The sequence below is a fragment of the Brienomyrus brachyistius genome, chromosome 21 (genome assembly GCF_023856365.1).
Source record: "Brienomyrus brachyistius isolate T26 chromosome 21, BBRACH_0.4, whole genome shotgun sequence".
Taxonomy (NCBI): Eukaryota; Metazoa; Chordata; class Actinopteri; order Osteoglossiformes; family Mormyridae; genus Brienomyrus; species Brienomyrus brachyistius.
In genome coordinates this window covers 15,475,432-15,499,830 of record NC_064553.1, presented here as the reverse complement: position 1 = coordinate 15,499,830, position 24,399 = coordinate 15,475,432, and the positions used below count along the sequence as shown (strand labels likewise).

The following is a 24,399-nucleotide window of genomic DNA, read 5'->3' as shown; positions in this document are numbered from 1 at the left end:
TGTACTCGGGTAGAGGCGCACACATTTAAATGTGCACTGGAGGGGGTAGCCAGTCTTGTTCAATAGCTTTATGCATTAAGATATGATGTAGTTCCACAATCGGGACTCATGCAGAGACACTAAATCATTTACGGAAGATTCATCAAACACTCCAGACTCCGCTCTCCTATTCTTTTTCACATAAAACCCAGCATCAAGCAATCTTTCCGTCTATCCGCCGGTGCTCTATCCTGCTGACTTACTGCTGGGGCCTGATCAATGGGACATCACTAAACACAGGTACTTAACTTTTTCCAATAGACTCTTTCAAGTAAATATACTTTAGAATACATTAACGCCGTGGAGGCCACGTGAAGATTAGTCCGTCTCTCAGGCAGGACTCGCCTTCTGTCCGCGCACAGGAGAGCAGGCCCTCCGGTACCGCATCGCGCACGCCGAAAGGTACCAGCTCCTTTGCATTTATAATTCATCTTTAACAACAAAGCCGAGCGGCGAGTGAAAAGCAGCCTTTAACCATTTAAAACGAAGATCGATCTCTACGCCAGCGAAACAGTGGACAAAATGCACATTAACGCTTTGATTTTTGAGGTGAAAACACCCTAAAGTAAAAATAACTCGAAGCCACAATATTGAAACCCAATTTTTGAAAGAGAGGCACAGCTCACGCTGCTCTTCAGCATGCAGGGTAAATATATCCTTTTAATACTAATCCCATATGGGCCGCATACGATACTCACATGCATTATTTACGATAAATTAGTAACTCGGTGTAAACGTAAAACTCGGGATCTTAAGATTGTCGTGCAGTCTTTCGTTTTCTCTTCGCCGTTCTCTCACCGGCCCAACAAACCTAACTTGGTAAAGGGGTCACCAGGCAGCTACAGCCAGGGCCATTGCTAAAGATTTTGAACTCCATGAAAGCATATCATATTGCCCCCCCCCCCAATCCAGACCAATCCAGGAATTTCACATTTTTATGACCCCTGTCAATCCGGCCCCCTTGGAATCGTTTAACCCTCCTTGACGGCGCCACTGGCTGAAACAACCGGATTTAATACAAGTAGCGTCCCGGTAACGTAACGGCGTTGCGTAAGACAACCCCCAACCCCAACACAAACATAAAAAATGCTATGTAATACGATCTTGTGGTGTTTTCAAATATGAACTAAATCGATCCAGTAATAGAAGCCCTCTCTATAGTCCAGGGGTGCGTTTGCCAGAGCTTCGTAATGTTAAATACTTCGTTATCTAGTGGCCTATACCTAAGATCAGTCGTTAATTAGCGAGTGTTTCTCGAATCCCTTCGTAACTACAGTACTTAGTAATCGTGCTCGTACATTTCCGAGTGCTCCGATCCACTCATTATTCTCTACGCCGTTCTTTATTTGAACTTTTGCCTCTTTTTAGGGCAACGAAATAATGCTGATATAGTAAGAGGTCAATATCGCAATACAAAGAAAAAAATATATATACTATAAACTAGTGCAAACGAGACTCGTTGTTTTAACACCTGTAGGTTATACAGTCTGAGTGCATAACGGCTGTGCGCCTTTCAAAATTAACTTGAGAATGACCTTTAAAATCAGTTCATAACATTTTGAAAACACGGTGCAGAATCACAATTCTAATTTGAATATAAGGAAGTAGAATTAAAATGTAATCGATTTAACATAAATTCATCTACATAGTGTTGGGGCAGCGTAACGATATAGCTTAATATTTCAATATGAATTAAACAGCATGTTAAGATGAACAGCATACACTTAATCCCCCCATGCGAATATTTTTTTAAAAAAGTACCCGCCCGCTATGCCCCACTGTTCGAGCACCTGTCTGAAAATTCCGTATATGTCACTTTTAATCGGAGTGCCACACTTAAAGCGTCGCCTACAGAATAAACAATTTAACTGTCATTTTGTGTACCATGGTGGAAGAGCACACAGTCATAAAAGTAACGCTATTACAACCCTATCCATCTGACAACCCAGCAACACTCACGAAAACGCTACTGAAGACTCCTCACAAATGGTAACACGCATAAAAAGGGAGCCTAGTTGCTTGTCTAAATGTTGTTTTTCGGGCGGACATGAATTTATCGGACCGTCTCAGGAATGAACAATGCATATATAGACGTCTCTATAGAGACGACGGGTTGGCCTGGAACGAAACGATGAACCTCATTGGTCTGGTGCAGGATATATTGAAATGATGAAGACACTGGAATTTTCCCCACAGTGCACCGTGCAGCTTCTGACAGCTCTCTGCTTTTACGCCACTGGTGGATTCCTGCAGACTTACAGATGCATATGACCTCGGCAAGGCTGCTGTGTCCGGCATCTGCACTGATCACATTTCTATTACACCGTGCACACAACTATACTTACAACGTCCAGCAGGAGGGGATGGATGCCTTACATGCATGACACTAACATTGATTTGCATGCCACTCCAGGCAAACCTGGCATTGTAGGTGCAGTGGATGGAACCTTCAACCCTTGAATCCCACCTGCACCTGTCGAAAAGGGTTCTGGGCACTAGGCCTAAATGTCCAGATAATGTGCAACCATCAAGGACATCCAAGTGGCCTGGGAGTTACACATGGTGCTTATGTCTGGTCCAGCTTTGGAGTGTCAGTTGGCAAAGGATGGTACATTTGCTGGTGGCTGGTTACTGGGAGACATCAGTGAACCTCTTAAGAAATACCTGCTGACTCCATGCAGTGTTGAATCCCCACACCGTAGCTGAGGAGGTATAACACTGCACACCAAAGAACAGCGCGTGCTTTGGGCACGTGGAGGTGATTCTGGTGCGTACACAAGTCCTTGGAAGCTTTAACATTTCCCCGTAGTTGCTATCGTGTTGTTTTTGTTGTGTATGCTGCATCCATCCATCCATTTTCCAAACCGCTTATCCTACATGGGTCGCGGGGGCTCCGGAGCCTATCCCGGAAGCAATGGGCACGAGGCAGCATTTCAGTAATTATTTCATTAAAATATATTTCTGCCACCCCCTCAAAACGTTGTTTTAATGCTTCTTTTGAGAAGTGTTACTTCCTTTTCCTATTGCCGCTCGCCATTGCCTTTTTTTTATAAGGAAGCAACACATTTTGAGCCAATTTCTATATTTTCAACAAATAGGTAAATTTATTTTGTGTGTTTTCTTGATTTTCTAATTAGTGTATATATTAATTTTACATGTACATATGTCTGGTGTGACAATCATATAACATATTTCAACATTGAAATACCTGGAATCGATGTTCCTGTTATCGACGGTCTGCTTGGCTGAGGAGGAGCCAACAAACTACTTCTTAAAGTTTGTTAGTTAATTCTGGAGTAACTAAGGGTTTTGGGAAACACTCGCAGATCTCGTTCGTTCTTCATGTACGTCGTTCGTTATCTTGCTCGTTATTTGCTAAGATCGATCGCATTCGGAAAACGCACCACGGAACAGTAGACATGCATTTTTAGTTCTTTACACAAAAAGTTGCAACCGAACAGGTGCTAAGTGTTTAATCCCACCAGCCTGCTTATTTTGGGGAACTGTTATGGCGATGTGCTTTAAACCTGAATTTGGTGTGTGTGTGTGTGTGTGTGTTTTACCTGTGTGTGTTACTTGCATTATAGATACATTATAGATATATCTATAGTATAAACTTCCGCAGTTCCAATAGTGCGCAGCTATTGCGCACTTCTGAGATATACACTGTATGTTAGTCAACATCGAGTGGCCGCCGGTAGCTTCCGTAGGCTAGTTTTTGCCCCCTTTACATTGCGGAGCTGACGGATACGCTGTTGGCCACAGTAATTCATTTCCGATAGTGCTGGCTATCTGTGAATCAATACGGGGACATTAACCCAAGCGGAAAACCGTTGTTACCCCTATTGGCACGATTTTTTGTTTGCAATTTTAAAGCCTGGCACCGTCGTCAGACTTTATTTCGAAATACTTTAGGATTATTGGTTACGCTTATGCAAATAATTAATAAAATATATTGTGGAAAAAGCATGATTTGCATTTAGTTTACTACACTATTATTAAAAACAGCGCTTATGTGGAACAAGTAGGCCTGTCTGTTTCATTACAGACTGATTTAGTGCCGCATGTCATGTGAGTTTTTAAAAGAAATATTCTCAATAGTTAAGCACCAGATAGGACAGGTTTGGGGAAGGGTAGTTTAAATAAAGTAGAGATGCTAAATTTGATATGAGTTCCTGGTGCATTCCGCGGTCATAACATGTCGGGAAGCAGTTATGTTGCAACTAGAAACAACGTTTATGCATAAAATACGCAATTACTATGTTTTCAATTACAAATTCTTTGCAAACTATTTGCAAGTTTACCGTTATAAAATACATGTCATTAAACAGTATATTTGGTTATAAAAATAGGCCTATATATTGCAGTCTTAAATGTTTACTCTGTGTTTGCCTGTATATGTAAAACTACGAATTCGACAAGACATCACGAGGACTATAATCAATGCACCGCGGGGTTAATAGCCTGTTATTAATTATTTTCACTATTAGGTCTATTATTAATCTCGCCAATATTATCCATAACAACTAGCCCAATGAAATATACTTTTATTTTATAATATATTTCGCACGTGTAAAAACCGTGTGAAAAAATAGCTGAATAATATTTTTATAGTATTGTAATGTGGTCTTGTATAATATAAACATTGTTAACAGTAAAAACGACGAAGGCGTTAAAAATTAAAACGGAATTTTGTTACTCAATAAGTATTCCAGTGTATTATTATTGTTATTATTATTATTATTATTATTATTATTAATAATAATAATAATAATAATAATTGTTATTGTTATTTTTATTGGCTATTTTGAAGCAGTGCGCCGGAAGTCCGCGTTGTATCCAGGTAAGCAGACACCTGCAAAGAGCCGTGCCTATAGGCTCAAACTTATGCGTTTTTTATCTCGGAGTTTCTGAACTGTCAAGCAGTCTCGTTAAAGCTCCTGCCCCATGACGTTACCCCAGGTCAGAAACCTAATTAATCAGTGTCAGTCAATACATCGATCGGCTTTATTTATCGATGGTGACGGGGGAGGGGGGGTGGCCAGGCCAGTCGCGCGAGTCGTCGGGGCTCATCGGGTGTAGACGTGGGTGTTCAAGCATGTGCAATAAGCCGTCAGCAATGGGATTAGGGTATTTTTAATCTAAAATGTATAAGATGGAAGGAGCTTTTTAGAAAATAGCATATGCAACAGAGGTAAACTTAAAAGAGCCGAACATGAAAATATCCGACAGGTGTAAGTAAGCAAACGTCTTGACATGCACCGTTAAATCCCAAAATCAGACATCACTTTACGGCCTATAACCATGCAGTAAATAACAGACGTACTCCCTTCTTCGGTTTGGACCACTTATTTAATTAACAGATAGTTCAATACCTTCAAATGATCTTCAGAAAAATATGAACAACATTTTTTGAGGCGCTCGCGGAACATAGGCCTAATTACAAATCAGCTCATGTTAAATATCCACGCTTAACAAAGAAGATGAATCCACGTGTAAAGGTTTGGGGTAAAACGCATTATGATTGATTTAAGTGTCTAACCATTAACTATATTATATGACCTGTTTTTTGTTCATTTGCTAATAACAATATAAAAATAATATTAATATCAAGACAATAACAATAATAATAAGTTTTATAATCACGAGTATGAATATCAGGCCGATATTAATAAATTATTAAAATGGAATATTAAGTCTTTTAATGTTACATTAATAGATTCAATCAAAATGACTAAATCAAAATGCAAATAATTTGCAAAAAATGTTAAATCCATCTGTTGATATGAAATGCCGTCGCTTGTCACACGGTTGCCAGTCGCGGGCGCGTGACAAGGGCGAAAGAGCGGCCGCTATGTTGAAAGCGCAGATGATTGGGTGAGGGAGCGCAGAATGGGCAACAAGCTATATAAGATGACATTTGCTACCATAAGACTATAGAAAACGGGACAAATACATGAATTTTTTTTTCATGTACTACTGCATTCTCTTAAGAGACATCGATGTACTTAACATAAACTGAAAAATCCGCCAGACATAAAAAAATGACAACCCCACGCCATCTGTATCTCCGGATACCGAAATGCGAAAATTCACACTTTGTGAAAGAACTATCACAGTAACATTCGAAATAGCGTTTTGAACTCATCAAAATATACTCAGAAATATATTATATCACTCGTGCCCTTGATTCATTACCAGTTGTGTCAACACGAATGAACCACCATATTGCAGAGGTAGTGAACTACTTGTATGCCCCATTCCATGTCATTTAAGAATTATATTGTATATGATATATGATTATTGTATGCGACATATCCCGGTGTTTTATTTTCTCGAATACTTTAAATTATAGTTGTTCATGTACAACAACACACGACAGAAACACTTTAGTCGTTTTTTTTTGTGTAGCTCATGACCTGTCTGCGGCTCAAATTTATTAAAGACGATTTTCCCCCTCCGCAATCCTACCTGGAAATTCACGCTTGGGGTGTCCGGTCTGCTCGTTTTTAAAATGTATTTTTCAAAGCAGGCGCCGTTTTGTGGGTCAAACATGCAGCAAAGGCCATTCGCGTGGCGTCCAGGTGACGTCAGGTGATTTAAAAGGCGCGGCAGCGCGCATATAGGCTCAGGAGCGCGTACGCTCACCGACACTGGAGCAGCAGCGGTTCCCAGTAGCAGCGCTGTTTCACGGCGGATGAGACACTCACAAACACGCACGCTTACCGCACATCGCGCCGGCCGTACGTGTAGTACACGGGGGAGAGCGATTTTTCTCACGGACGGAACGGAATCGGCTCGGCGGACCATGCTGGATTGACTGCGGGGTGGCAACTGAAAATCAATGGATTGGCTTTGAAATCGTTAGAAATTTATCGCTGGAGAGGGGGAGTGCGCGCCGGTCTTTGTGTGTGAGTGAGAGAGAAGCGAGAGACGGGGGAGGGCGGGTGGTGGAAATAAAGATTCGTTCGGCGATGGAACTTACGATGGAAAACATCGGCAACATACACGGCGTCCCTCACTCCCAGACAGGCGACTTGATGAGCTCCCCTCACGGGCGGCAGTCCTCAGCGTCGCATCGGAACTTGGTCACGCACGGCCGACCGGCCATGGTGTCCAGCATGGCTTCGATCCTGGAGGGTGCCGGGGAATACCGCGCAGAACACGCGCTCTCCAGCCACCTGCACCCAGCCATGACCATGCCGTGCGAATCCGGGATGAGCCTGAGCAACACGTACACCACGCTGACTCCCCTGCAGCACCTGCCGCCAATCTCCACCGTCTCCGAGAAGTTCCACCACCACCCGCACCCACACCCGCACCACCACCCTGCACACCAACGGCTCGCCACGGGCAACGTTAGCGGCAGCTTCACCCTCATGCGGGATGACAGGGGGCTGGCGCCCATGGGTAACCTGTACGGGCATTATCCCAAGGACATGTCCGGCATGGGGCAACCGCTGTCCCCGCTCTCCAACGGCCTTGGCTCGTTGCACAACTCCCAGCAGACACTCTCCGCTTACGGCCCCGGGGCCCACCTCTCCAACGACAAGATGTTGTCACCAGCAAGCTTCGAGCCCCACGCTTCCATGCTGTCGCGCAGCGAGGAGCACCTGGCCCGTGGCCTTGGGGGGCACCCGCCTGCCATGATGTCCAACCTGAACGGCATGCACCCCCACCTGCACTCGCAGGCTAACGGCTCCATGCTGGGCGAGCGGGAGCGGCAGGTGCCGGGCGGCGCCCAGGGAGGAGGCTCGGGACAGGTGGAGGAGATAAACACCAAGGAGGTGGCGCAGCGCATCACAGCCGAGCTGAAGCGCTACAGCATCCCTCAGGCCATCTTTGCCCAGAGGATCCTGTGCCGCTCTCAGGGCACCCTGTCCGACCTACTGCGCAACCCCAAACCGTGGAGTAAACTAAAGTCTGGCCGCGAGACCTTCCGCCGGATGTGGAAATGGCTGCAGGAGCCGGAATTCCAGCGCATGTCGGCTCTCAGGCTGGCGGGTAAGTGGGATCAGCGGCCAGGTCCTTTAATGAAAGATATGTAAAGCAAGGACTGATGGGGGGCATCAATAGGACATGAGAGTGTGGATGTGTGCGCCCGTCTCCCATAAATGGAGGCAAATCCGCAGCCTGCAGCCTCCGGATGAGCTGCACTGTGTCTAGTCTGTGCCTCTGCAGTGTGCCGGTGTTCAGCTCAGGCTTATCTGGCCAAGTGAGGGGGCAACAGCTTCAGATTTAGAGGGAAGAGAAGTTACTAGGGAAAAATGTGAAAAGGAGAAGATGACCACTGTACCAATTAACAGCTGAGTACAACTGTGATGAGGATAACAATAATCTAATGCTATGGATAGCCATACAACTACTGCTATTACAATAATAATAATGATTATTATTATTTATTATTGTTGTTGTTGCCCATCATTGTTGTTGTTGTCATTGCTATAAATATAATAATAATTATTATTATTATTATTAATATTAATAATAATAATAATGATAATAATAATTATATGCATGCAGACAAAGCCACTGGTCTATATTGAGCATTTAACTAACGATTTTCTGTCATGTATGATACCCCGCGCGGTCTCCCCATGGGTGAGGAAATCTCTTTTATTACGCTGTACAAGCTTCATTCTAAAGGTCATATTTGTGTTTCAGACACGTCCGCCTATCCCCCCCCATTCCGTGGTCCCTAACATCTCATATCTCCTCGGCCTGACGCAAACAAGTCAAGCCGGTGGTGGTGAAAGCGCGTCGGAGGCCGCGTGACCTCCCAGCGGGTCGATGGCGGAGTTTCCCTGCTCCCCCTTTAAAAGTAGTACCAATCAATACTTCGGATTCAGATCTGAAAGACAGCCACCCACACTTATTTCTCCGGCTTTTAATTTAAGCCCCTACTGCAGCCCCGTTTCCTCTATTAAATTAGTTTAGAGCTTTTCTAATTACCGATTTCAAGAAGCATGTTAAAAAGCATCCCGGTTCGTATAGGCCTACAGAAATCAGAATATACGTTACACTACATTATGAAATAAATAATACTTTCAATATTTGCAGTTTTCGTATTTATACTGTAACCCGTATATGAATGATATTATAAAATATTTATGATAGATTTATAAAATAACGTTGCGTAGCCAAATATAGGACTACGGCAAATATCTAAATGTAAAATATTTTATCTGTTATATCATTCAGTGTCAAATACCAATTTGAACGTGTAGAGAAAAGTCGATTAATTTAACGCGAATGTAACTTTTATTTGCTAGTTATGAATAGTTATTATTGCGCATCAGCGCGTGTATTGTTGCTCTGGTGTTTATATTTGTTTAAAAGCCATGAGGATTAAAGCAGAATGAACCAATTTTATGGTCCTGACTTTCACAACGGTTCATTAATTCCGAACAGCAAATAAAAATTATGCTGGTAAAGAAAAATAAATGTTTCCAAATAATGAGCTTGTTTAATGCGAATTTCGGGTAAAACCGAATTAAGTTTAAAATAAGAATTTGGTGTAAAGGATTTAAAGTTAAAGATGTTTTAAGGGTACTAAAGATGATGTGCCGTATAGTGGAAAATGAAATCGTTAAACGGACTATATATTTTGGTAATGGTTTATTTTAAATACAGTATTATAAAAAATTTAACAGTATCGATTAGTAATGTAGATGAGAAGGTAATACTATCCGTATATAAACAGCATAAACATTTATGACTAATTAAACATTAGAATTCATTTATCTGTCACTGATAATATCTATGCTGACTTTTGACAGGCGAGGATTCATAAGACGATACGCTTGTGTTATGACGTGTCATCAATTGTTAATAAAGCAACGGGAACTATCTGGGAGCTGATACGAACCGTGGTCTGTTAATGAATCAATAGCTACGGAAATCGGAGTTTTTCCAAGTCCCAGTGCGGGACTGAACATGGGCGCAAGTGACAACAGAAACGAAATGCGATTTATTCCTTAACCGTCCCAAGTCCTATACACACACACACACAGATAGAATTATATCATTAAGGAATATCGCCAAACGGAATAAAAAATACATTAAGATATGTCAAGTAAGGGATAAGAGATTAATGCAGCACTTTTGGCTATGCATGAAATAATACAGACTTCGGTTTTAGGTGAAGGTAATACAAATATAGCAGAATTCTATAGCGGTCCGGGTAGGCCGCTTAAAATGCCCACCCATTAAAACTTCGCCACGTATTATTTTAATAGCCTTCGTTTTGTTGAGAGGTTTAATTAACCAGGTATTCTGGCATATTTTAGTCGCAGTCAATGCTCTATTGAAAGGTACTTAATGGAATGTAAACTGCTCTTTTCACCTTTACAGGGACTCTGGTAAATAAAGATTTAAACATTTAAACACAATTGTCCTCTTTAAATAGTACTGCTTTTAAACCCCCGTATCCTCCGTGCCACGATAAAAAAGCAATTCACTTCTCGTCGTTCAGAATAGTAAACGACTCCCGGAAATAAAATGTGCGAGCCGGCTGTCAAACTGTCGGAAGCTTTAAATGTTTATATTTCAAGATGCGTTTAAATAATTAGTGCGGTTCCCGTGTAGTTTCATTACATCTTGAAATTAGCGTGAAATCATCTACAACTTACAATACAAAGCATCCTCCTTATTTATAGAAACGGCCATATCACCTAATAATTATATATTAGCGTGATCTTGACAGACTCTTGATTGGCAAATAATCAATGGTCCACCCTTAGACCCTGCCTGATTTTTCGTAGTCCAATGGCTGGACTGACGTGGGAATTATCATTTGCTGCCTGCTGAAACTATGCTGAAGAAAATGCACATTTAGGTTACACTCTCCGTATTCAAATTGCATTACTACATGAGCATATGTAGGTTACGGGTGGGGGGTTGTGATCCAAGAGGGGGTCGGCGCTACTCGCCCGAATACCTAAATCGATATATTCAAATTGCAATTCTGAATTCATCACAGTAACGCAGATCAATTCATTTGCCTCCCTTGGTAATTTAGAAATCGCACCAAAACGCAGCTTTGCAAGATACTGAACTGCACGCGGCACTGGACCTGCAGAGAATGCGACGTTCATTGTGCAATAAGCGCATGAAATGTCTCACGCTTACAGGGTCATTCACGGCGTTCAGATAGTGGGATGAGAATAGGTGGGGGTCGGCCTGCTCGGGCCTGGGGTTGGGGGACCTCGAGCGAATTAATCACCTGTGCCAAATGAATTCATTAGTCATGTTGATGCGGGGGAATTACTTGCTGCGGGAAGGGAGCGGGTCAGAGGACTAGCCGTTGTAACTCGTGTTCACTATGCGGGTCACGCCTCCCAGGTGAATTGCTTTACGTCTCATTTAAGAGAACCGACAGGTAATCGCACTCGCATCCCGATTTTAGGAGCAGCTGGTCGGGAGACAATCGGGAGACTATCGTCATAATCCGCGCAGAGGAAAGCGGAAATGTCAGAGAGGCGTATTAAAATCGGTTAGTTCAAATTTGGAATAAACATATAACAAAAACAGTCACACTTAATGTTTTTATCTTTATTAAACCATGTTTTTGCGGGGTTAATTCCATTTCTGTGACATGTCTGTAATTTTAACTTTAACGCTCTTAATATTTATTATACTGATGGGTTTGCTAAAATTTTAGCATTTGCGACCTTGGAGGACAGGCGCCATGCCTGTAATAGAGGCACCAGCGCGTAACTGTAGTTCGCTTAACACGGCGCTCTTTCTTAAGGACGGCTGTTTGACAAAATTAATCCCCGGTCAGCCTGCCCAAAACAAACCGATCTAATGGTAATCGCTTATTCATACACGACATATCGTCGACCGGAAGCAGAGAGCCGGAATGAACAGGTGTGCGCGGCTCGGCTGAAGGCAAGAATCCTGCAGAAAGCTGATGGTGGTGGATTTAGGTGGGGGGGTGATAAAATTGTATTATAAATGGAAAATCATTCATCCCGCATCTGTGTTGAATTCCACACTCTATCTCAATGTATTTGGTGGGTTCAATAAAGCAGTGATCAATAAGGATGGCCATTTCATCTATCAATTATTCTGCTCTGGCGCTCTCACCGACAGGGGTCTGGAAAAGGGAAACAGGATGAGGGGCCTTAAAATGGTAAAGTCCACCTCCATATCTGACAAAACCTGTCCACAGGATCCACCCCATTACCATAATCACCCCCAATATACCACCTGTGCCAATGAGGATGTTCTTTCACCTAAAGTGCCAAGACAGGGTGGATCAAACACTGGCAAAGGCATCACAGAGCACACACACACACACACACACACACACACACAAGCATGAAATTCACACACCTCCACATGCTGGAGCTCAGTCCAACATAAACCAACTATGACTTGAAAACAAGCCAACAAATTGCATTTTTAATGAATGTAGCGCAGGGGGCTATGATGAAACGGGGGGATATTAACACCTGAGTCCAGATTGCAGCACAATTACAGCCAAAAATGTGATTACCCACCACAAACCCTAACTGCTGACAGAGGACCTTAGGGAAGTCTGGAAAGGAATGCTGAATGTGTGTGTGTGTGTGTGTGTGTGTGTGGTAGGCCAGAGTCAAGCTGCAGCCCCCCAGCTCCACAGCTCTCATTGACACCCAGGAGATGCTCAGCAGCTAAGACACACCCGGTCAACGTAAATTCACAGTCATTCCCACCATTAGCACATAGCAGGCTGTTAGCCGGCAAGCTAAATCCTCAGCAGAGCACAGCAGCGGCTTCACACCCAGTAACGCAAACTAAACAATGTGAACATGAGTGTTACTGAAAAGAGTTATATATAGTTAATATATAGTTATATTCAGTTAATGTTTTGATGGCCGTCATTGCGTCGTGCCTAAAAGAGAATTAAAAACAGTATCTTAGATGGAGACGCTGGAACAGGATACACACACAAAAAATATCATTCTGTATGCATACATTGCTGTTCATGTAAACAGGAAATAAGTGAAAGAGCCGGGCTCACAGTACAATATTCATAGGAAGATAAACAGGAAGTGTCCCATGGCAAAGAGAGGCCAGACAGCATCATGACTGGGCAGAGGGAGGATTGAGCCTCAGTAAGTGGGTGGATGGGGGCTCACCGTTCGGCAGCAAATCTTTGAGGATGTGCAAAAGGCTGCATACACAGTAGGGGGCTGAGTTCAGGGTTTGAGAGGACTGCATTAAACAGAGATGTCATCGCTTACAGAGCTCTGCTTTACCTTCACCCCTGGGGCTCTGTGCAGAGACTCGTGGCCAAAAAGAGAGGCAGTCATACGCACTTCCACCGGTCTGGGTATTTGACACCCTGGAGACTAAAATGTCTGCAGCGTACTGGGCTGGGAAAAGGACCCAAGGGTACAGGGTACTGGGCTCCAGTCTGTGTCCCTTAGGAGGGGGACTTCAGTACAGAGAAGAGGAATCAGTGGGGTGGGTTTGGGACAGATGTGGATCACACAATGAGAGCAGTCAGATAAGGTGAAGATGCAGGGCGTCAGAGATTTTGGGTAAAAATCAGCGGAATTTAGAGGTTTGATTTTAACAAGACGCAGGTGCAGGGAGGCTGTTGGAGTGATCAATATGCACTTTAATAATTGATAAGCAGATTGGGGGGGGCAGGCTGCAAAAACAGACTCTATTTTGTAATCTGGAAAGAGGGTGTCACAGTGGGAGAGAGGGCAAGATGGGCTGCCATCTGCCCCCCAAGTGCCCCCTCGAACCCAGGCACGTGGGTGGTATGACGTTAGGCCTTTTCTGCCCTATGGGGTCTGACTTCCAGAGGCCGGTGTGACTGCGCCAGCCCGGTGCTGTGGGCTGGCACCCAGCTGCATGCTCAGCCCCACCCCCCAGTCCCATATGTGTGCAGGTGCAGGACTAGGTTACATGCCTGCTCCTTTGCTGTACGTGGTTAAAGCTGGAACGACTCGCTCTGAATCTGTATTGATTTCCTTTCCCCTGGCCTCTCCCTCCGTCTCAGAAACAGCACCCCCACACACACACCCAGCAATTCCAATGGCCTAGTCGTCCACTACCCCCCCCCCCCCCCACCCCCAATCACACACACACAGATACACACACGTGCAGGCCGAACACACAAAGTCTGGCACCCCCTCTGTCCAGCCGCAATCAGACAAAAGCTACAAGACTCGGTCCTCCTCGCATCCCGGTAAAACCTCCCCGAAGGTCCTGCACGTGACACACGTGTCTAGCGGGTATTGATCCCGGTGAGAATACAGAGGCCGAATAAACGGAGATTACCGCCCATTTTTGTCATAGCCGGAGAGACCGGGAAGTGATTATATACGAGACAAGAAGCGCTGGAGAATAAAATCACAGACGTTGTGACACCCGTTTGTATATCTATTTCTATAGCCCCCCTCCAAAGAAAACAACAGGCACATAGGCACAACATCTGACTTATGTGAAAACATAAATGGTGCGGTGGGCAGTCCATTCTCCGTCATCCTAATCTTCTTTTCGTACTATATGTCAGGACAATACAAGCACGGATCGATGCTATCAAAATTATTTTCCCTAGACCCGCTCCACCATGCCTGGGACACGGAGCCTTTCACCGTTAAAGCTGTCCCAGCGTGCTGGGAAAAAAATTAGCCTTTACTTCCACCAGGACGCTATTACAAACACAAAAAAGCACAAAACAAAGGTTATACCATTTCTATAGATTCCAGTGCATAGTAATGGTTATCTGTTAACATTTAAACGTTATGAAACCAATTGTGATTTTGTCGAGTATTGGCTTAATCATTTAATAGATCGTGCAGTTGCAGAGCACGGAATTTTCAGGCCTGTAAGAGGATTTCACATGTCATGCAATGTCATTACGCGCAAAGCTTAGCCTCTGCCGGGGACGCTCTGTGTCTCTTAACCGTATCGTCTTCTCTGTATTCCACGCCACTTCCTGTGCAAATTAAACCGCGAACGAGTGTTACTTTGTTACTGGATTCGCTGGAATTTAACCGACACATTTGTCACACACTGAAAATGATCGGGTTAAGTCGCTGAATAACAGGACCTTCCCGAAATAACAGGGGGTCCCCTCGTGCACCTCGCTCTTTTTTTTTTGGCGTCTATCGCACCATTGACCAGAAAAACGAGGAAAATTTACGTAATGGTATCAACTGCTTGCATTTGGTTAAAAGCTTAAGCCCTCATCACGTGCTTGTATGTCCGCCCTGGTAACTCTGCGCCGGAGCCCGGCCGGGCTGTAAATCTTCTCCGGCTGCGGGCGTTGAAACGCCGCTTGTCTCCTCGCCTCCTTCCTGGTCCGTATCTGGCAGGTCATCGCTTATTACGGGTCCGATAATGGCTTGTTTAATGGTTGATGTAGGAAGGCTACAGGCGTGCGACCGCTTCAGAGCGACACGCAGCCAGGAGGAAGGGGGGGGGGGGGGGGTGAACATCTCCTTTAGCACAGACCCAACACTCCCTGTACCAGCCGTGCTCCGTTCGGGCCAGCTTTGGAACTATGGATTTATACTGAATATACTGAATGAGGCGAAAGATTAAATGATACATTGCAAAGGAATATGTAAAGAACGCAAAATAGTCCATTTAAAACAGACAAAAAATAGAAATCTGTTAAATGTATAGCACACAGGCATATATTTATCTATCTATTTATTATTAATTATTGTTGTTGTTATTATTATTATAATAGTGGGAACCGTGCCGATCCTTCGTGCGGTAATAGGCCTATTAATCCACAGAGGGACCTGTTCCTTCCCTCTTCCCCTAAATCACAGTTGCAGTTCCCGGCAGTAGGCGCAGCAGCGGGGGCATCAAATGTCTGTTTTGGCGCCTTTTGTTCTGGTGCAAACATAAAAAAATACGTCGAACCCTCAAAAATTGTGAAACTGAAGACATTCATGGTTGCCGGTATGGACTGATATTGCCTTCCTTTCCCGCACGACTCAAAAATAAAACCAAAATATTGTCGTCTCAGTCTCTCGTAGAGACCGTAAGGGTAATTGTAGGAGTGTACGCGTAAAAATAAACACCTTATTGAACACTATCGTGCTGAATAACATAACACAAACGCATATTTAGAGCATTCAACAGGTCAGTATTAAGAAAACAAACAGCATTAAAACCTCGATTAAATAACATAAATTGAATGAATATTTCTGTTCAAGCAGTAAAACCTCTCCTTTCTTCTAAGCGAATTTCTATTATAATGCGAGTTTACATTGAGACGGCCGTTTGTTGCGAGCGTCATGGCGAGTTTTCGTACACTTTTGTAAAACGGGATCCTCCAGATCCATTTAACTGAACCCGTTTACAAAAATCGTTTAAAAACTGAACTCGCTGTTATTTTCACACATTCTAACCCAGTAGGCCTCGTTTACACTGCAAAAAGACGGTGCGTTTGTAAAAAATAAAAAATAAAAAAATCGGAATAGCACACCCACTGCAAGATACCGGAGAGTTTTAAAACTACAAGCTTCTTTGAGTAACATTTTAATAGCAGTGCTCCTTGTTTATAATACCTGTTTTCAAATTACAACCTAGGCACGTTAAAGGGCAAATAAAAAGAATTAAATCCCAGCAACCGCAGGCAGAGATGGGAAACCACAACGCATTCTGTTATTAACTTTAATTGTAATACACAGCGGAACATAAACTTGAATATACCCAGGCGACAGGCAGATCCGCATCTGGCGAAAAATATCAGCATAAGCGAGCTTAGTGTCCGTCTCCATACACGCGAAAAAAAAAAGGTTTACTGTGTGCTGATCGATCGCGGTGAAATCTCTGCTTTGGGCTACATTTTACAAAGTCACCGAAAATATTACAAGGTAATACTCAATTTAATTAACCATACGAAATATCCTGCAGGTTACATTTTAGATCATATAGTAAACATTCATCAAAACAAATGCTGCCGAAAGGAAATAAAACATGACGAGTTCTCAATCACAGGCACAGAAAATGACGGCAGACGTGAAGGTATTTTTCTGACTAAAAGTGCAATAGAGAGATGCGCTACGAATTAACATTAAATTTCTAATTAGGACATGCCAATATTGACTTCATATTAAGACGCATTTCCCCTTCTGCTCCTTATTTTGCGTTTCTGCCCTAACTTGAAATGGGAGCCTCGGCCGGGCGAGCAGTTCTAAGCTCACCGCACGGTTTGTCTTTTTAATCACCTACTAGTCGTTAGTTAATGCACGTTAATAGCCTTCAGAGACTTTTGGGGTGAAGCTAGTAGAAAATAACGGTTTTCACTTTGCCGTCCCAAACATAGTAAACACCTGTTAACGTAGACCTACTTAATGACGGGACTACAAAAATACCACAACAGATCACCTATAGGTTTTCTAAAGCAGAGATGTGCGTTAACGTTAAACGCAGCTCTCAGCGTTATTGGGGACAATCCAAACTCCAAAGCAATCTCGGTGAATAATGAACATTTGTATTCAGTATTCATAGTAGTTGTGTTGTTATAGTAATGCGGATCATTACGGCGAAGTAACGGATTTATGGCCGTGCTGAGTACTAACACCGGTGCCTGCTGTACATTTGCATTAAAACCTTTCATAAAGATTAATCTTAGCGGCTGGGAAAACTATACTTGTCACATAGGCTACCAGCCATCAAAATGTACAGGGGATAATTAAAGCCGGACACGGTAGTCGTGTAAACTTTTATTGTAGTTTTAAAATTATGCTGACTTCCGATGTTCCCTCGCATTGAGGGGTGATTTAAATAAAAGCTGATTTAAAGGTTAACTGATTTAAAGGAAGCCTTAGCCTCGGCCCCCTGTGCCTAAGTGCGTCTGTGTGTGCGTGGCTATCAATTTGTGCTCATTAACCGAAGGGGTGGCCGGCAAGAGTGGCTGACATGCTTTGTTTCTTACCCGCAGTAGCCCGGCCTGTGCGGGAGAGGGTACGTTGTGCCGCACCAGATATCAGATCGCCCCCGCATCGGCGCATCGATCACGGGCAGACCGGTCGGCTGCGCGGCGCGGTTAGTTATCGATTCCCGCCCCCTTTCTAATTTCTCCCGTGTCAGACCAGGCGGCGCACACACCTCCGGCTTGAGCGTCGAGGCAGTTTTCACACGCTCAAAAAAATCCGGAATTAATAACTCATTAATTCCAACTAGAAGATAAACTGCGTTTGCAAAAAACGCTGCGGCCCCGCGTTTTGTCTGACAAAAATACATTTTGTTACGAACATTCAGCGCCACTGTCCAATTAGAAAATGACTCTTAAGATGCGAAAAACAAGAGTTATTTGTTAAATCTTATCAACTAAGACATTTGAATTTTTGGTCTGTTTCCTTAGGTATTCTTCCATACTATCATAATTGTGTTAAAAATCAACAATATGAACGTAGGTGAATTTGAACTGGGAACTTTTTTTAACTGGGATTTTGCCTAAAGCCAGTTTCTTTCTTCAGGGGGACACGTCGCCTCATCCGAGCCCTATGGTGTGTGAGGACTGACAGACAGATGTTTTTGCACGTGCCAGTGAAAAAGAAAGTTCCAGAGCAAAGAACAATAATGAATCATATATGGAACTCATGAGCTCATAGGTCTCAAACACTAGCCCTGTCCACACTGAGACTCTCCAAGTCTGTCCACATCTATCCAGACTAACACACTTCAAATACATTCTCTCCATACTGTCTCTGCACATCTGTCCACACTGTGACTCCACATCTGTCCACACTGTCACTCTGTCTTGCCACATGCATGCACTCTGCGATTCTCCATGTTTGTCCACACTGTGACTCCACATCTGTCACCACTGTGATGCTCCAGAGCGCATGCTGTGACTCCCCACCTCCATCATCACCCTACATACCAGATGCAGCCCATTAAAAACCCATCCTTTGATCCCCAGCTGTCCAGTTTCCTTTATTATTCACGTCCTTGCAAAGACGTTGGTTATGCAGATATATTTTATTCAATGTGTAACTACCCGTAATGAACTTTTACAGACTGTGATAAGTCTGCATTTAGTTTAAACAATTTCCTCTATCTCAGGCAAAATAAACAGGGATTTAGAAATGGCTTCTGCTAGCATAGACGGGATGTTTATAATCTGTTTACCGCTGACAAAGACGCAAAAATGGTTGCTTTTATTTTGAAACATCAGGTCACTCATAAGGTTCTGGGTCTCACTTGCCGCTTAAACTCTGAGCCCCAACCATGTTGTCAAAGGCTCCAGAAATGTAATAATACTTTATTTGCCATTTATTTATTTGTAATCTGAGGGCTGGCAGCATAAATTTTCCCACAGCCTGGTAGAGCACAGCAGACGTCTCCCGTTACCCACAGCTGTGTCAGCTCAGTGTCCCAGCTCACTATCGCCCTCTGTCATCTCTGTGTCACAATAGGCTCCCCTGAAAATATATCCTAGTACTCCCTTCTGCTCTGGTGGTGAGCAATGATCTGTTTGCTGCTGCAGCACTTGGGGGGAGGGGGGGGGCTACAGTTGGGCACTGCAGCAGGACCACAGAGAATGCAGCACAGAGATCATCCAGCAAAGGCAGATCTTAGCACAGAGATCAAGCAGTAAAGACAGTCCTCAGCACAGTGATCTGGTAGTAAAGACGGTCCTCTGCACAGGGACCAGGCAGTAAAGACAGACCTCAACACAGTGATCTGGTAGTAAAGACAGTCCTCAGCACAGAGACCAGGTAGTAAAGATAGACCTCAGCACGGAGACCAGGCAGTAAAGACAGTCCTCAGCACAGAGATCAGGCAGTAAAGACAGTCCTCAGCACAGAGACCAGGCAGTAAAGACAGTCCTCAGCACAGAGACCAGGCAGTAAAGACAGTCCTCAGCACAGAGATCAGGCAGTAAAGACAGTCCTCAGCACAGAGATCAGGCTAAGGAGACGCACCTCACATTCACTGCATGATCTCTAATGATGCACCAAACACTCCACATGGTCTCTAATGATGTTCTTGAACGCCTGAGGTCCTCAAGGACGAAAAAGGCACGGCTGTGTCAGGGGAGTAGTGAAACGCCTGGAAGCTGCCTAGATGCAGGGAAACAGACGATATGTATTAAATTATCACTATATTAGCAGCAATTCTCCCTCATTACATTAAGCAGTGCCGAGTGGACGGGAGTACTTACTCTGAGGCAGCTTGGCATGCTGCTGCACACCGAATTGAATAAATGTTCCACAAAATGGTTTTAAAGTGCAGGTCAATCGATAGCAGGACTATCAATCTGTAAGCAAATTAAAACGACTGGAAAAAAAAAACCCAGGAACAACAATGACAAAACAAAGGAGCCGACCAGGAGGCTGTGAGATGTACGGAGGAGCCAGGTGTCTGTGTGTGATGGCAGCACTGTACTGGGGACCTTAAGCAAGGTTATCGCTCCAATTGGGGCAGGTGACCAGGGGATGCCACGTGGTCAAAGCAGGGGTTAGAAATGAACAGAATCAGGGATGACTTGCTTTATTTTCTTTGCTGAAGATGCGTGGATTGGTGGAAAGTAAAATAGCTGGAGCAGGGCTTGCGGTACAAAGCAGTAAATCTTTAACACGTAAGGTTGAAGGGCTTTAATCTTTGAAAATGATTCAGTCTCTCAGCTTTTTCATCCAGGTCCTGCTGGTTCTGTTCACCATGTGCTCGGGGCAGATCTGCAGTGTTGTGTCCAGTCCTTTGTCGACCAGAGAGATGTTCCACAAAGCAGGATTTCTCAGTTAGCTGGGTTAATTCACTCATGATTATCCAATAAGAGTTTAGGTAAGGAGCATTCCTATTAGACAATAATGACTTCTAGCTTAAGGGAACCCAGCTAACTGAAAAGTGCTGCTCTTGTGGAACACCCCCCAGGAGCAGGCGTGGGTGAGGCTGAGTTGAACGGAGTCAGGCTGGGAGAACTGATCCGTTCTGAGTACTGAGCCATTCCGAGTACTGAGTCATTCTGAGTACTGAGCCATTCTAAGTATTGAGCCATTCTAAGTACTGAGCCACTCTGAGTACTGAGCCATTCTGAGTACTGAGTCATTCTGAGTAGGCCCTCAATGAGCCACATGCACTATAACAACCATTGACTGAAACCCATGAGGAAACCTCCGGAATTACGCTCAAAATTAGGCTCAGAGCCTGGCAGGTTACGGGGCCAAGGTTTGGAATTTGACTACCATTCTTTATTCCATGTCTGAAACAGATTGAAGGAATAGACCCTCAAAACCAGACTTCCAAACAGACCTTTTAATTGATTATGACCAGAAAGAATGCACACATTCTCAATCAACACAAGAATAACGAAAATACGACAAAGAAACAGCAGCCAGAATCAGAGAGACAAATCGACATCTGTTTATTTTGGAGTTATTTAATGTTAACATGGGAATTCTGATCTGAAAAGGGACATGTTGGACTGAGCAGGCTTTCCGTCACTGGCGGGTGTCTGCGATCGGCATGTGCATGCCTGTGAGCCGCGTGGCCATGCTCCGCGGCCTCTGCTGGCGCACTAAAAGCTGCAATGATCGATTTTTTTTCCCGTCTCCCTCTCCCCCACTCCCTCCTGCTTTCCGCGGTACACGTGGTTCAGTAATCAGGGCCCCCATCCCCAGCCGGTCGATCGCTATTGATCGTGCGCTTCGGGAAACGAAGGCGTTGGGGTGACACCCGTAGGCGAATAGTGGAAGTGCAGTGCGAGGAAAAATAAGACAAGGATGAGGAACAGTGGAAACGACACACATTATTAGAGAGGCATTTCGAAATTAACCGTCGCCCATAACGCAACAGGAGAATTTTAAACACACCAGCTGTTTGGTCAAAGCACGCTAATTTTCACAGTATTCTCCCATCGATTCTCTTTCTTCATCTACAGGAAACACAGAAAATACTTTCACATATTTTTTATCATCAATGTATCTCTAAAAACTAGCCTGTGTTGCTGCAGGGATAATAGGCAGTACGGAGGACTTAGGTTTGTCTTGTACTGGTACCGAGGACTTAAGTCCTGAATAAGTATAGAAGACTCCGAATCAGTTCTGAATTAGTATTGAATTCTCCGAATCAGTCCTGAGTGAGTATTGAGTTTTCAGACCCTTGTGCTTGACCAGCTATACCAGATCCTCCCAGAAAGTGAGTCAAATGTGCCAAATACAGGCACCATTACATCAGTACACAGTTTTGAATACAGAGAGTCTGCTGGAAATCCTACAGACACACACAACACACATGTTAGAACATAAGAACATAAGAACTATACAAACGAGAGGAGGCCATTCGGCCCATCAAGCTCGCTGTTGCTGCTGTTTGGCTATGAACATGCATCAGCTTCATACATGACTCAGGTGTGCTTTGCATCTGTGTGCTGCACCCTCCATGCTTGTGGAATGTAGGGGGTGGATATGAAAATTATGGATGTGTGGAGTAGGCGGGGGGGGGGGGGGGGGGCTATCATGGAGGCAGCGGTAAACAGATTTGACTATGGGGGGTGGGTGGAGGGATCGATGGGCTCTGGCATGCTGTAATTATCCACATGGCAACAGCACCCCCCCCCCCCCGCCCCCCAGCATCAGGCAGCCTAGCAGCCGCATGCTGAGAGTTGGGGGGGGGGGGGAGGAGGTTTGACAGACGGAGAGAAGGATGGAGAGAAAGGGAAAGAGTCACATTAGAGTGAGCGATGGGGACGGAGAGGAACAAAGGCAGGGTTTGGGGGCAGCATGTGCGGGCTGCCGGCTTCGGCACACACACCTCCGCAGCTCTGCCCATCACTCCACGATGCTCATAAACCGAGGTTCATTCATGCATCAGTTCATCTCCTCACTGTGCCTCTCCTGACACTGCCCCCCCTCGACTTCCCCCATTCCCTCTCCTCATCCCTCCCTTAATCTATCTCTCTCATTCCCTCTCTTAGGAGCTAAGCACAAGTGGGAGCATGGATAGTGAAATTAAACACGATTTGGTCTTAATCCGCCAACCAGGGCTAGAACTCAAATGAACCTTTGATGACACTGACCCTATCTGACATTCTCAAAATTTCAGACCACTCCCAGAGCCCACTTCCCTAGTGTACGGCTCCCTCTGCCCCCACTCTCTCTCATTCCCAATTACAGATCATGTATGTGGGTGGTCTTTCACCCCCCTCCCCCACGTAGTCTCCACCTCTTCTTTTAGCCCATCCCTGACCCTCACCAGGAGGTGGGAATCAAAGACAACACTCTGTATCTACTCATGCGATAGACAACTGCACCCTAAACAGGAGGGCTTATAGAAAGGTGAAATCGAATAAATGCAAGCATAAGACATGTCCCGTCTGTCTCCCCAGATGGAGGACTCTTCTGGTACATTCAAGCGTACCTTTCCGTAACTTGTACCTTGTGGCGTGTTGACCCTAAATCTTGCCCTGTAGCTGGCTAACGGGCACTCTCCATTCCCTAAACTGCGCAGCTTGCAAGCGGAAGGAGCAGGACCAGCACAAAGACCGCAGCCTGGGGCCCAAGAAGCAGCGGCTGGTCTTCACGGACCTGCAACGACGCACGCTCATCGCCATCTTCAAGGAGAACAAGCGGCCCTCCAAGGAGATGCAGCTCACCATCTCCCAGCAGTTGGGCCTGGAACTCAACACCGTCAGCAATTTCTTCATGAACGCCCGGCGGCGCTGTGTGGACCGCTGGCAGGACGAGCACAGCGCTAGCCCCGCCCAGCCTGGCACCTCCGCTCCCACCTTCTCCAAAGCCTAAGGGTGGATGCGGAGGGGGCGGGGCTGTGACAGGGACATGGGGCAGAGCCCCCCCAGGCTCCTGGAGACCTCTCAGCATGCTTCACTGTGGTTTCTCAGTTCTCCGTAATGGACTGTTAGGAAACAAGCAAATGCAATGAAACCATGAGCAGATCACACACCCTCGTGCGCTTAGGTTCAGCTCAAACCCTCTGCTTCTGACATCACCATGCTCCCTGGCCATCCCCTGCCCCCATTGCCACCCGTTCCCCCACGCTTGACCATCAGGCACTCGTTGTTACATTGTTATGTGAGGGTCCCCGAAAACAAGTGAAAATGTGACCGATGATCAGCGTGGACCTCAGACTGAAGGTGGACTGCAGGTGAAGTAAACCAACAACCGGAACACACTTCTCCCTGGCAGCAGAACAAAGGTGCACTGATCAACGCAGATGGATGGATCACCGCAGATGGATGGATCACCGCAGATGGATCCTACAGGAACGCAGGATGGATCAGTGCATGAAAGTGGAGAGTAACACGCACCTCCACCTCAACTTAGTCGACATACATGTTTTTTTTTTTTATAACATCCGTTTCTCTTTCTGATCTGAGGTTTAATCCTGAGACATCAGAACTATCTATGCCCTGGACGTTGATGAGAC

At 44.8% G+C, this 24,399-nt stretch overlaps 1 protein-coding gene across 1 annotated transcript; it reads left to right on the top strand.

The window, feature by feature from the left end:
• The first annotated feature begins 7,013 nt into the window (after positions 1-7,013).
• LOC125716663 (one cut domain family member 2-like) lies at positions 7,014-23,756 on the top strand. The gene is made up of 2 exons (XM_048989234.1): positions 7,014-8,043; positions 23,464-23,756. Exons 1-2 carry the CDS (start codon positions 7,014-7,016, stop codon positions 23,754-23,756), a joined length of 1,323 nt encoding a protein of 440 aa, XP_048845191.1.
• Positions 23,757-24,399: the final 643 nt, after the last annotated feature.

What these genes read in the sequence shown, in the direction of transcription:
- LOC125716663 (XM_048989234.1), top strand. Translation starts at nt 7,014, where the DNA reads ATGGAACTTACGATGGAAAACATCGGCAACATACACGGCGTCCCTCAC. An exon ending in GTCGGCTCTCAGGCTGGCGG is followed by an intron (nt 8,044 to 23,463) that starts GTAAGTGGGATC and finishes TAAACTGCGCAG; the next exon opens with CTTGCAAGCGGAAGGAGCAG.